Source organism: Equus quagga, chromosome 2 (assembly GCF_021613505.1).
Source record: "Equus quagga isolate Etosha38 chromosome 2, UCLA_HA_Equagga_1.0, whole genome shotgun sequence".
NCBI classification, from domain to species: domain Eukaryota; kingdom Metazoa; phylum Chordata; class Mammalia; order Perissodactyla; family Equidae; genus Equus; species Equus quagga.
Window position 1 is genome coordinate 149,646,177 of NC_060268.1, and position 13,126 is coordinate 149,659,302.

Sequence of the window (13,126 nt, forward strand, 5' to 3'; positions counted from 1 at the left end):
AATACGCACCTCCAGATATGTGTGTGTGCATGTGGAATTGTACTGCAATACTATCTTGTAATTTACTGCATATCATAAATATTTGTTCATATCAATAGGAGTATTAATATAATAGGATTATTAATAAATGTACAGCTTCCTATTCTATGGATATAAGGCCATTAATTTACTCAGCCTCCGAGTATTGAATATCTAGGCTACTTCTAATCTTTTACTTTTATAATCACTCTTTTGATGAACATCCCTGTAACTACATTAATCACATACATTCTTAATTATTTCTGTAAGATAAATTCATAATAGCAGAATTGCAGGGTCAAAGCCTATACACATTTTTAGGTATTTGATAATGAACCAAATGCAAGATAGCTTCTTAATCTGTATCCCAATGTCCAATATTTCTTTTCTCCAATTCATCTCCTAAGTACAACCAGATTAAGTTTGTAGAGAAGAACCCTAATAATGTCATTTCCTACCCCCAAAACTTTCCAGGGTTCAAAATGCTCAGTCTAGCCTTTGAGGCCCCTGTAATCAGGGCCCACCCCAACTTTGCAGATTCATCTCTCACTGTTTCCCCTGTTACTCTACACTCCATGCTATTGCTTCTGCTGATACCACCACCCGGAACACATTCGATTTACCCTATCTCCACCCGCTGTAGATGTGATCCTGTATCTATATCCCATTTCTATACCATACGTACTCTCATAGTCCTATGAATGTACCACACTTCTGGGATTAATCATATTCTGTTCTATGTTTCATAGCTTTTTATATTCTAGTCTTATCTCCCTTACTACACCACAAGTGCTTGCAAAGCTCAGACCAAGGCTTTGAATAATTGTCCTCTGCCTCCCCTGCAGTAGAAGTGTAACAGTCAGGATTGACTTGGTTATGCTGCAGAACAAACAACCCTCATATCTCAAAGGCTAAAAACAAAAGAGGTTTATTTCTTACTCATGATGCATGTCCATGTCAGGTGTGCAGGGGGCCCTGTTCCATGACATCCTCACTCTGGGATTGAGGAGGCCCCTCCATCTGGAACTGATGTGGCTGTAGGGAGAAGGGAGAGCTGGAGCGTCTCACACTGGCAAGTAATTGTTCCTACCTGGAAGGGACATTTATGCTCACAACCCATAGGCCAAAATTAGTCATGTGGCCCTACCAAGGCAGGAGGGCAGAGAGTATAATCTTCCTACATAACTAGGAGGAGAGGAGAATCAGATAAGGGGGAATATGAAGTCTCTGCCACAGGAGCTGGTATGGTGTCTGCTTATAATGGACAATCAATAGATGTGTTCAAAAAATGAGCAAATGAGTGAATCCAGAAGTAGTTATAAAAACAAAAGAATGCTGACTATAATAGCGTATGTTTCATCTTTAAATTAATTTGCATTTCTATGAGTAGAGGAATATTAACATATATGGGTTTTTTGTTTTTCCTCTTACGTATAAATCTGCATATGAAATACAGAGATGTGTTTTTCTCTCTGTTTAAAGAGGGAAGGATGGAATCGGGGAACTGTGAGCACACCACACACTCTTGAGAGAAGTAGGAACTGCACCGTAGCTGCACAAAATAACTAGATAGAAAGAGTGTCCACAACGGTGTTAGAAGAAGATGACAGTCCCATAGGAGGGACCATCAGGTGACTCAACTCCTTTGTCTCAGGAGATAAACCTCTGCATTATTCTAATTGTAATGAGATGCAAATAGGATGTTATGAAGTAAATAGTAATTTGAAGAGGACCTTCTGGAGACCAGACGTGGGTGTGACAGAGGGAGGTGCAAGAAAAGGCATGTGCTTAACAAGGCCCTCTGAGGTAGTGAGCGGTCTCAACCACAAGACGTGACAGCTCCACAAATGCCAGTTTGAGTTCTGTCCCCCTGGGAAGACCAGGTTCTGACCAAGAATCTCTCATTTCATGACCGGGAACCAGCAACCTCAACAGATCTCTTCTTCTTTTTTATCTGATAGGACTCTTATCACTCCAGTGAGGTAAATGTTAAGTCTAGAGAAGTAAACGACACCCATCGGGTTGCTATTTTTGAAGTGGACTTAAACATGGGTATAACAATAACTTTAGAGTCACTGTAACGTGTGTTTTCATTCAAGAGGATCTGTTATATAATGTTTGTAGCTTTATTGAAATGCTTAAAAGACCTTGACTAAGTTTGAAATCAGCATTTAAATATTCAAGGAAATTGGTTCATGAAGTGGGTAGTTTGACTTATTAGTTGCATAATAGTGTTTAAATATTTGGGAAAATGTGCTTAATCGATGTAAAAGCTTCATAAACTGAACATTAAACAAAACTAAGTAGTGGTAAGTGTTCTTTCCACTCCAGAAGCCCCTGAGACGTTAAAGATCCTAGCAACAGACAAAACAGGTTTTATCCAGTAGATTTAACAGACTGTCCCTTGGAGCAAAACTGCATGAGGTCTGGCTATTACTATTGAAAACAAAATCCAAACTAATATTCCCAGCAGGAAAACCCAGTTAGCAGCTGCATGGGTTGCCTTTTACGATCATGTTTTTTGACAAGGATTATTGTTGAAATTGGGGCTTGATTAGGCTTGGCCCACAGGCAAATGTTGTGCTATGTTCGCCTCTCCAGAATAAGCCCAAGGTTTGTTCCTTTAAAACACTTCCAAGGTCAAGCTTTTAAATGAGGGGAATTGAGAGGTGAGGGCTTTAGAGAAAGAGTAGTCCAAGTAAGCTGGAAGATCATAAGACTTTTAAGAAAATGAAAGATTAATATTCCATTTTATGTTGCATTGATGCTAAAAAGCTTCCGTTTTCCCCAAAGGTTGATTAAAGTTGCCATATAAACAAACACACTTCCGAGGTCTAAATAGTTTCATTACAGAAAGCTATCATGAAAGAACAAGTCAAATTGTCAATCGATGCTGATGTAATATAATTAATGGATATGTCCACGATACTTCTTGCGGTGGAGAGCAGCCAACGTTCAATTATTTTTCTGAAATAGTTACTTCGACTTGCCACTTGGCTGACTGAGCTAAGATGCTCTAAGGATTCTCTAGGGACTTAGGAGCTAATAATGCTTAGGGATTTGGTGACCTGAAGAACTCGTTAATCCTGTGCTTCCAGAATCTCATTCTAAGCCAGCACCTTCTGTCACATCCCAAGTTACAGGCAGTTTGAAAGCTCTGCTAAGCAACCATTCCGCTGGGCCTTTGGGGATCCCACGAGGTACTACTTAGGGGTTCTTCAGTAACTTTGACCAGGATGTATTTCCTTCTTGGCACTATGCCCCGGGTAGTACTCTGAGGGTCTTTCTTTCTGAACAACAGCATCAAGGCAAGCCACGCCATGGGTGACATCAGCCAAGAGGCCGTGGAGAAGTATCTCGAGGACAACCCTCAGTTTGCCAAGGAGTACTTCGACAAGAAGCTGCGGGTGGCGGCGCCAGGAGAAACCTCTGAGCACAGCGGGGCCTTCCCGGGGCTGACAGCGGCGGAGGAGGCCGCCCTCTGCGCGGAGCTGCTGCTGCTGGTGCAGGAGGAGACGGGCAGCGCCGAGCTGACGGCGCACAGGGCCCTGCAACGGCTGGCGCAGCTGCTGGGGGCCGACCGCTGCAGCATGTTCATATGCCGGGCCCGCAACGGCACCCCCGAGGTGGCCTCCAAGCTACTCGATGTCACCGCGACCTCCAAGTTTGAGGACAACCTGGTGGTCCCTGACAGAGAAGCTGTGTTTCCATTGGACATCGGGATAGTGGGTTGGGCGGCTCACACGAAGAAAGCCCTTAATGTCCCAGATGTGAAAAAGGTAGGTGACCTGAAGACAGTGGGGTGGAGATGAGGTGATGGCCGGTGGGGGAAGAACAATGGGAAAGAGAACTGGGTTCAGGGGGCCATCCTTGTGGCTTTGATTGGCCCCAACCTGGGGAGTTGGGGCAGGAGGGAAGAGGAGCATCCAGGCAGGGAGCCGCCAGATTTAGCAAATAAAAATACAACATGACCTGTTCAATTTGAATTTCAGATCAACAATGAATAACTTTGTAGGGTAAGTATGTCTCAGGTAGCATTTGGTGTTTTATTGGGCAACCTACCTGGGCCTGTTACCTTCCACACCTGCTCTCTTAGAGCTCCATGCTCTGGGCACTATCCTTCTGAACAACACCGCAAAGCAGGCTGCCAGCTGCAGAGATCAGCCAACAGGCCAGATGCCAAGACTCTTGAACCGCTCCCCACGCCTCTCACTCCCAACCCTTTGAAGACACTCATTTCTTTGGGATGGATTGGCTCATAAATAGATTCTTTCAGCTAGAGACCAAATGTGCAAAATGAAAAAAATGATTCCATTTGAAAGTTCAGGTGTTCACATTGAGATCACTAGAAATGTGAGTTTAGGTAATGATTAAGTGCAGTTGACCATGCCAACCCCCCATAACTCAGACCTATCACGAATAAATTCCAAGCATGTAAATAGGACATTTGGACCCTTCCTAAAACAACAGCGTACTGTAGAAATACAAGGCATTGTCATGCTCTTTTGAAAACAGAAAAATTAACTCTTTCTTCTTACCACTGTAATACATGTTCGTTTTAGACAAATTAGAAAATAGAAATAAACAAAAAGAAGGAAATGCAAGTCGCCCATAATCCCTCTGCACAGCAATAACCATAGGCACAGCCTGGAGTTTCTCCTGCCAGCCCTTTTCCTACACAGGGACCCCGTTATTATGATTTACTGTTAACAAAAGGGGAGACGTCGATTATGATGGAACGGAGTTGAAATGCTTTCTGTGCCGGGGTTTATTGCTTGCTTGTGAAGGGGGCAGCTGGAGCGGGGAGGATAATACCCTACGTGGCTCCTGAAGCTGATTACAGGAGGAGGGCTGCACAGATCCATAAGGCGCAGGAGCTGTCAAACATTAGCAACACTCGGCAAACAACCACCGGCCAGCCCTCAGGGGCAAGGGTTGTCGTGGGCACCATAGGGTGCTCAGGCCTTTACGATCCCTCCCTCCAGTGAGTTTAAGCTAGTTGAAGTTGGCTTTTGAGGCTGACCACAGCTGCTTTAGGCGACTAAACTGATTTGCACCCTTCAGGCAAAATTCTCTGGACACCAGTTAGGAGGCTATGCCCACACACCCTGAGGTTTTCTCATGGGAATACACTTCTTGCCAGTCTCCAAGGGAGGCCATCTTGAAAATTACTAGGACATCAAACTTAAGAAAGTGACATTCAAGATTTTTTTCTGAAAAAGCGTTTTAAAGAAGAGTTGGGCAAAAAGATTTTTACCATAATATTTTATTAATGAGCCCAGTTCTCAAAGTTGAGGTGAAAATAATAGAATAGAGCTGCCTAAAAGATCAGATGACCTTGGTCTGTTGCTGTCCATGGTGAGAGTCACTGCATGGACAGGGCAGTAAGGGGAGGGAAGCGGGGGGAGGCGGGGAGGGTCTCGTCTCTCCCTTCTCCCCATTCCTCAGGACTCCTGGCTGTTGCATGTGGCACGGAGACCTACGTGTTGAAGACAGGCACCCTCCTAAGCTCAAAGGAGAGACAAAGTCCTAATTTGTTCTCCATTTGTACTGCTTCTAGGCATTTTTTCCCCCTAGAGTGGTGCTTTTCAGCTCTGGATGCACCATAAATCAAATTAGGATCTTTTTAAAAAATACTAGTGTCTAAGATTCTCAATAGACTAATTACACCAGACTCGCAGAGGTTGGGGCACAGGCATTCGTATTTTTGAAAAGCTCTCTAAGAGATTCTGATATGTAGCCAATGCTGAAAACCGCTGGTCTATTGGGGGAGCAGATGCAAGAAGAGGAAGTGAATTTCAAGTCAACTGCAGAACGTTAGAGATGGAAAGGGCTCCCAGAGTCTTTAGTCCAACTCTTTCCTGGGGCAGACAGGAAGCTGAGGTCATGGGAGCTGTATCTCTCCCCGAGTCCATGGTGTGGTCAGTGAATGAGGAGGGCTGGAATAGAATCGAGGCCTCCTCTCTCTGTGTCCAGTGCTCTTTCCACACTACCCCACATCCCTGCAGTTTTGCCACACTTAGTTTCTGTCATAAAATCTGCAAAGAGAAAGGAGATGGAAACCGATGTTTTAAAGGAAATTTCTATTAATTCTGTAACTTTTCATTGCACTTGACAATTTATAAGGTATTTTCTCACTCCTGATCTGATTTGATTCTGACAAAGACCCTGTGCAGAATGCAAGGACCATATTTTTATTTCCATCCTGTATATGTAGGAATCTTCTCAAGTCAATTAGGCAGGATGTGGTGGTTCTGAGACCATAACTCAGGTCTTCTGTGGCCTCCCTCTTTCTACCACACCTCTGACTACACTTCTCTCTGGTTGGCAGTGTGGGTGCAGGTGAGGAAAGGACTTCTCACACCTAGGCAAAGAGACAGAGCCAGACACTCCTGACATTGGAGGTCTATGAAGGTGGTAACATGGAAGCCACATGGTGTAGGATGAGAGCATCGGGCTCAAACAGACCTGGGCACAGATCCAGTTGTAAGACTAGGTAGCTGTGTGATGGATTGAGTTTCTGCACCCGAGAAATGGACGTCACCAAATGTACAAATTAAATGTACATAAAGTGCCTGACGCCTAGTAGGTGCTCAATAAATGACAGCTATGATAGTATTATATTTATGCCACGAGGGGTTTTGGGGACTGGGTGTGGGCGGCCAAAAAATGGTCAATGATTATTGCCTGTTTTTAAAACAGGTTAAAGGCAGAAAAACTTTTAATAACAGGAAACTGAGAGAAATCCTTTTCAAGTTAATCATTTCTTTTTCTATTGGGAAAGCTGTTGATTAATACTGTGGGTGGTTCTCATTCTGACTGTGGTTTAAAAGAAAGCCACGGGAGAAGTCCTGAGTTTTCAATAATTAACAGAGTGCTTATAGCTCCCTTTTCTCCCTCCGCTCTCTGCTTTCCCGCCTCTCTTTCTGACTCCTGATCTCAAGGGTTAAGGGTATTTAATCAGAATTTAACGATGCTGAGACTGGATGAGGGGTCCAGGCCTCCTGCTGCTCTAAACAGTGTTCTCCACTTGCCTTCAGTGGCTTCTTTGAAGAAGGATCATTGAGGGAGTTTAATCCGAGAAATACAGGATTTGTTCAAATAAACGTCACAAAGGCTTGTTTGCTCAAGTGAAAATGAAAAACTAGAAAGCCTCATCTCGCCTGATGGGTGATTTTATCCAGGGTTTTCTAATACGATAATAAGCAAGCATTACATTTTGAAACTAATAAGCCATTTTCTCCAAACTTCCAATCGAATTTAAGAACATTTCCTTGTGTTTAGAATCTAGAATAAAATAGCATCAAATGTTGAAGCTGCAGAGTGAAGTGTGTTTGCAAAGAAATGCTGCCTGGCTCCATCCCATGGTGTGTGTTCCTGGCATTTTGATTATTCTTTTAGTGCCCAGAATTGCTGTGTAAATGAAGGTGATCACGATCTGTAATGGGTAATAGATTAAGAGGAAAATGAAATACGAGCTGGCATGGGCAGGCAGTGGATTAAGAGAAAGAACCTAACAACGTCTAGAGACGTCTTGGCCTGATGGTGAAGATGCTACAGGAAGCAGAGAGAAGTAACTGAGAGAGGAGTTAGGAAAGAAAGGTGGCTTTTGATGGCTGGGGTCAGGGAGCTGACCCTCTGGAGGAAGTGTGCTCCTGGGCATAGGAGGCCTCATCAGCTAAGAGCATCTAACTTCTTCAGTGATTAGAAATGTTTAGAAAAGCTAGAACTAGATACAAAATAGAAGTTGCAAAAGAGAACTACTTCTCATCCAGGGAGGCCCGAAAAATCCCAGTTTCTTTTCCCAAAATTTCTTGAGCGCCTACTTTGTGTCAGACACTTTTCTAAGTGCTCTAGTCTTACTATGTTATTCTAGTTTCATGACAGGGACTCTAGACAGTAGATAATATCATTATCCCACTTTCGGATTAAAAAAGAGGACTCAGAGGCTAAGTAGCATGCCCAGGATCACACAGATAGTAAATTGAAGCCTGGTTTCAGCTGAGGAAGCCTGATTCCAGAACCTTCTTCACCATGCTGTCTCCTAAATAAAGACAGAGTTGTTTGTGTGGCTCCACTTTGGGAAAGGTACAGAAGAGATCGGGGGTGAGGGGCTGCATTTGACTCCCATGGTGTCTCACATTTTCTTTGTGAATGGTCCCATTTCCAGGGATCCTCCACTGGAGTGATTCACTCCCTAAACGTACAGTTCCCTGGGGAAGACAGATTCCACTCTAGGAGATTAGGATTCGGTGGGTCTGCTGTGAGGTCCGTGAATCTGCATTTATCTGCAGATGATTCTGAGGCACAGCCCAGGACTGCTGCTCTGGGCTGAGCTGCGAGCTCTGTTGACCAGGCAGGTCTTGTTCCCTGGTGGAAATTCTGGCCTGGAAATCACACACCGGTGGACTCTCACATTTTTACTTTGGGAAGCAACGGAGTCCAGCCTCCAAGGTTTGTGCTGCTTTTAAAAGCACCACCAACAGAGGGAAATGAAAATAACATGACTTGTGAAAGAAACATCATGTTAATTTTGGCCAATAAGTCTCAGAGTCAGGCTGAAAATACAGTTCTATTTGAAGAAGACTCAGGTTCAAAGGGGAGATGGTAAGGACCCACAGAAGGCTGAGTCTACCCTCATCTAGAGTGGGTATTCCTCTAAATTACAGCTAAAAAGATAATTGCCATCCTTGACCTTCTTCTCAAGCCTTCTATTTGTGCGTCTCTCCAGACTCATCACTCTGCCCTTTCCATGGTTAGTGTGTTAGAATCATCTCTTGCATCTACCACATGAAGCTTGTGTCTGGGATGATCCACTTCTTTTCCCCCCAAAAAGAAATAAAAAGTATAAATGAAAGACGTTAGCTTGGTAAAACATTGAAAAACTGCAAAGTATCTGGTGCTGGCAAGAGGGTGGTCCTCTCACACATGACCACTGGGAGCAAAAATTTCAACCTTTTGTAAAAGTAATCTGTGTAAGTAAAAACTATATATGCCTGTTGATCCAGCAAAAAGGATTTCCACCTTGGGGAATCTATCACATGAAAATAAAAGCAAGAATGATTAGTGCAGCGTTGTTTGCAGAGGGGAAAACTATAAATAGGCTGAATCGATGGAGGGTGGTTGAGAGGATCATGGAGCTCCCACACTGTGGAGTGGTGTGCAAGAATCTGGAAGACGCGTTCACATCCATATGCATCGGTCTGGAGGGAAGTCCTTCAGATATTGTTAAGCGATGAAAGTATTGTATAAAAGTAGAAAGGAAAATTTTATTAAGAAAGAAAAGAAAAAGCCTTTGTCCAAGCACAGAGAAAGGCTTAGAAGGAGACATACTGAGCAGTTAACACTGATTTCCACAAGTAGGTGAGAGTAGGAATTTGGGGAATTGACTGGTTTCAAGTGCACATTTTACTTTGGTAATTAAAAAGAAGAGCTCTATGAAATATGCCTTTAATCTCAGCCGTGCTCGCCTTCCCAGCACATGCTTTCTGTCCATTGTAATCCTGCATCTTTCCCTCCCCTCTTAGCACACTTTCCACTCGGCCATGACATCACCTCTTTTCTCCCGGCACAATCTCAGCCTACCCTTGGTAGGCCATAGCTAGATGGGAAATGCTCATTCTGAAATGGGCAGTTTCATTCTATGCAATCTTAGGATGGGAGTGGGTGGGAATGTTTGGGACCTCTGTGCTGAGGCCCTGCTTATCTGTTGGTACTACTTCAATTAGAGAGAATGATCTGTTGCCATTCCTAGATCTACAGTCCGTGATTCTGTGATGCTTTGGCCAATGTGTGAATGTATCTTTCAGAACAGCCATTTTTCTGACTTCATGGACAAACAAACTGGGTATGTCACCAGGAACCTGCTGGCAACCCCGATCGTGATGGGCAAGGAGGTTCTTGCTGTGATTATGGCAGTCAACAAAGTAAATGCATCTGAATTTTCCAAGCAGGATGAAGAGGTAATGCTAACTCTTGGAATCCTGTCAGAGGCTCAGGAAATTTATTTGTTGTATAACAGAAAGAAAGATATCACACCTAATTTGTTTTTCTCTGCTGTCTGTAGGTCTTTTCCAAATACATCAACTTTGTTTCTATCATCCTAAAGTTTCATCATACCAACTACTTGTACAGTATTGAATCCCGAAGAAGCCAGGTAAAGGGAAGGGGATGTTAATCACTCCATGCTGATTTGTTCTGACAAAGGCACCCAGAGATGACAAGCCCAGGCCCCTCCCATCCCTTGTAGGGGTTTAAACCACATGGAGCAGATCCTCCGACTTCAATCCCAGGTGTCCTCTTGTCGTCTGACCCCCCACCAGCACTACCTCTCTGACCCTCCATCTGTATGTATAACTAGCTTTCCTTTCTTCAGTTTATATCCTGGGTAGCCATGGTTACTTCATCTATGAGATGATGATGATATGTATAGTACCACCCCACTTGGTTGTTGTGACTATTAAAAGATGAATTAGTTCACATAAAGCTCTTAGCAGTTGCTAGTACATAGTAAGGCTATTAATTTGAGAAGCAAATCACTCCTCTGAAGTCTTTTGCCTCCTTGAGCCAAAGGGATAAAGGACAACATTGGTAGCCAGGATACCTGAGTCTGGACCACTCTCTGCACCTCAGTTTCCTCATCAGTACAATGGTGGGAGGGAGGTCAGCGTGGAGGGATTCCAAGGTGCCCTCCTGTTCTAACTTTCCAGGTAAGGTTACTTCTAACTAGTCCAGGATGCATGGAAAGAGGCATGCGACTTTCTCCCAGGGCTGGCAGGAGCCAATGTGCTGCCAGTACTGGACCCCATGCCCAGGGACTGTGTCTGCATCCAATTTTAGATCACTTCACCTTTGGAGCGGAACATGTGGACGTGGGGACCAATCATGACTTTTCTCCCTTCATAAACCCACAGCCTTGCAAAGGTCTACTCATTGTCCCACTTAGAGCATCTGAGTGGTTTGTCGGATGTGTTCGTGCTCAAAACTGGAATTGCATTGTTTAGTGATATGTATTCGCTCTGTGATGCACCTCCTGTTTCTTCTGGCTAATGCTCCATCTCTTCACAGTGTATTTTGTTCTAACTGTTTTCTTTTCAATACCTACTTTCAGATCCTTATGTGGTCAGCCAATAAGGTGTTTGAAGAGCTCACAGATGTTGAGCGGCAGTTTCACAAAGCTCTCTACACTGTTAGAACGTACCTGAACTGTGAACGATACTCCATTGGACTGCTGGACATGACCAAGGAGAAGGTTCTCACTGTTCCATACATTTGTCTCACCTAAAGTCACCTATAAAATAGACATCACATGAAATGTGATCCATTAAAAAGTGGATATACTATGTAAATAATCATGCTAGATCACAAGAACCAGTGACAAGAAGGTATGGTACAGAGGGGAAAGTGTGCATTTTGGAGCAAAAAAGATCTAGACTTGAATGTTGGCTCTTCTGCTTCCCAGCCGTATGTGTCTTGACCAAGTCTTTGCTTCTCGTTTTTAAATTAGTTAATAGATTTTATTTTTTTTGAGAAGTTTTATGGTTTACAGAACAGATGAGCAGAAAGTTCAGAGTTGCCATATACGTCCTCTTCTCCCTCCCCCTAGGTTCCCCTATTGTTAACATTTTGCATTGGTGTGGTACATTTGTTACCACTGATGAATCAGTATTGATACCTTACTTTTATTCACTAAAGTCCGTAGTTCACATTAAGGTTCACTCTTCGGGTTGTACAGTTCTCTGTTTTGACAAATGCGTTGTGTCACCCAGCCGCCATTACACTATCGTACAGAATAGGTTCCCTACTCTAAAAATCCGCTCTGCTCCACCTCTTCATCTCTCTCTCCCCTCTCCAAACTCCTTGAAACCACTGATTATCTTACTGCCTCTATAGCTCTGCCTTTTCCAGAATGTCATATAGTTGGATTCATGCAGTATATAGCTTTTTCAGATTGACTTCTTTCACTTAGTAATATGCATTTACTATGGCTCCATAGTTCATTTCTTTTTATTGCTGAATAAAATTTAATTCTCTGGATATATTACAGTTTATTTATCCATTCACCTACTGAAGGACGTCTTGGTTGCTTCCAGTTTGGGGCAATTATGAATAAAGCTGCTATAAACATTGTGTGGACATAAGTTTTCAACTCATTTGGGTAAATACCAAGGGATGCAATTGTTGGATTGTATGGTAAGATTATGTTTAGCTTTGTAAGAAACTGCCAGCCTATCTTCTGAAGGAGCTGTACCATTTTGCATTGACACCAGCAATGAATGAGAGTTCCTGTTCCTCCACATCCTCATCAGCAGTTGGTGATGTTAGTATTTTGAATTTTAGTCATTCTAATGGGTTTGTAGTAATATCTCATTGTTTTAATTTGCATTTCCCTGATGACATATGATGTGGAGCATCTTTTCTTATGCTTACTTGCCATCTTTCTATCCTCTTTGGTGAAATGTCTGTTCAGATCTTTTGCCCACTTTCTTAAATTTAAAAAAATTTTCAAACCGTTTGCTTTCTTTTTTTTTTTCTAGATTGGCCCTGAGCTAATATCTGTTGCCAATGTTTTTTTCCCCCTCCCCAAAGCCCCAGTACATAGTTGCATATCCAAGTTGTAAGTCGTTCTAGTTCTTCTGTGTGGGACGCCTGCCACAGCATGGCCTGATGAGCGGTGTGTAGGTCCACACCTGGGATCTGAACTGGCAAACCCTGGGCCGCCAAAGCAGAGTGTGCAAACTTCATTCAGCCACAGGGTCGGCCCCCTGCCCACTTTTTTTTTTTTAAAGGAAGTTTAGCCCTGAGCTAACATCTGCCATGAGTCCTCCTCTTTTTCTTACTGAGGGAGATCGGCCCTGAGCTAACATCTGTGCCCATCTTCCTCTATTTTATATGTGGAACACCTGCCACAGCATGGCTTGATGAGTGATATGCAGGTCCGTGCCCAGGATCCAAACTGGCCAACCCCAGGCTGCTAAAATGGAACATGAGAACCCAACCACTACGCCACTGGACAGGCTCCCCACCCTGCTTTTTAATTAGAGTGTTTATTTTCTTATTGTTCAGTTTTAAGAGTTCTTTGTGTATTTTGTATACAAGTTCTTTATTG

General features: G+C 43.3%; 1 protein-coding gene across 1 annotated transcript in view; it reads left to right on the forward strand.

Moving 5' to 3' along the window:
- Positions 1-3,324: 3,324 nt before the first annotated feature.
- Positions 3,325-13,126, forward strand: part of PDE6C (phosphodiesterase 6C) — a 48,898-nt gene continuing 39,096 nt past the window's right edge. The window contains exons 1-4 of the mRNA XM_046654426.1: positions 3,325-3,797; positions 9,828-9,980; positions 10,085-10,174; positions 11,129-11,269. Coding sequence (XP_046510382.1) covers positions 3,339-3,797; positions 9,828-9,980; positions 10,085-10,174; positions 11,129-11,269 — 843 coding nt within the window. The 5' untranslated portion in view covers positions 3,325-3,338. The remainder of the gene's footprint in view (positions 3,798-9,827; positions 9,981-10,084; positions 10,175-11,128; positions 11,270-13,126) is intronic.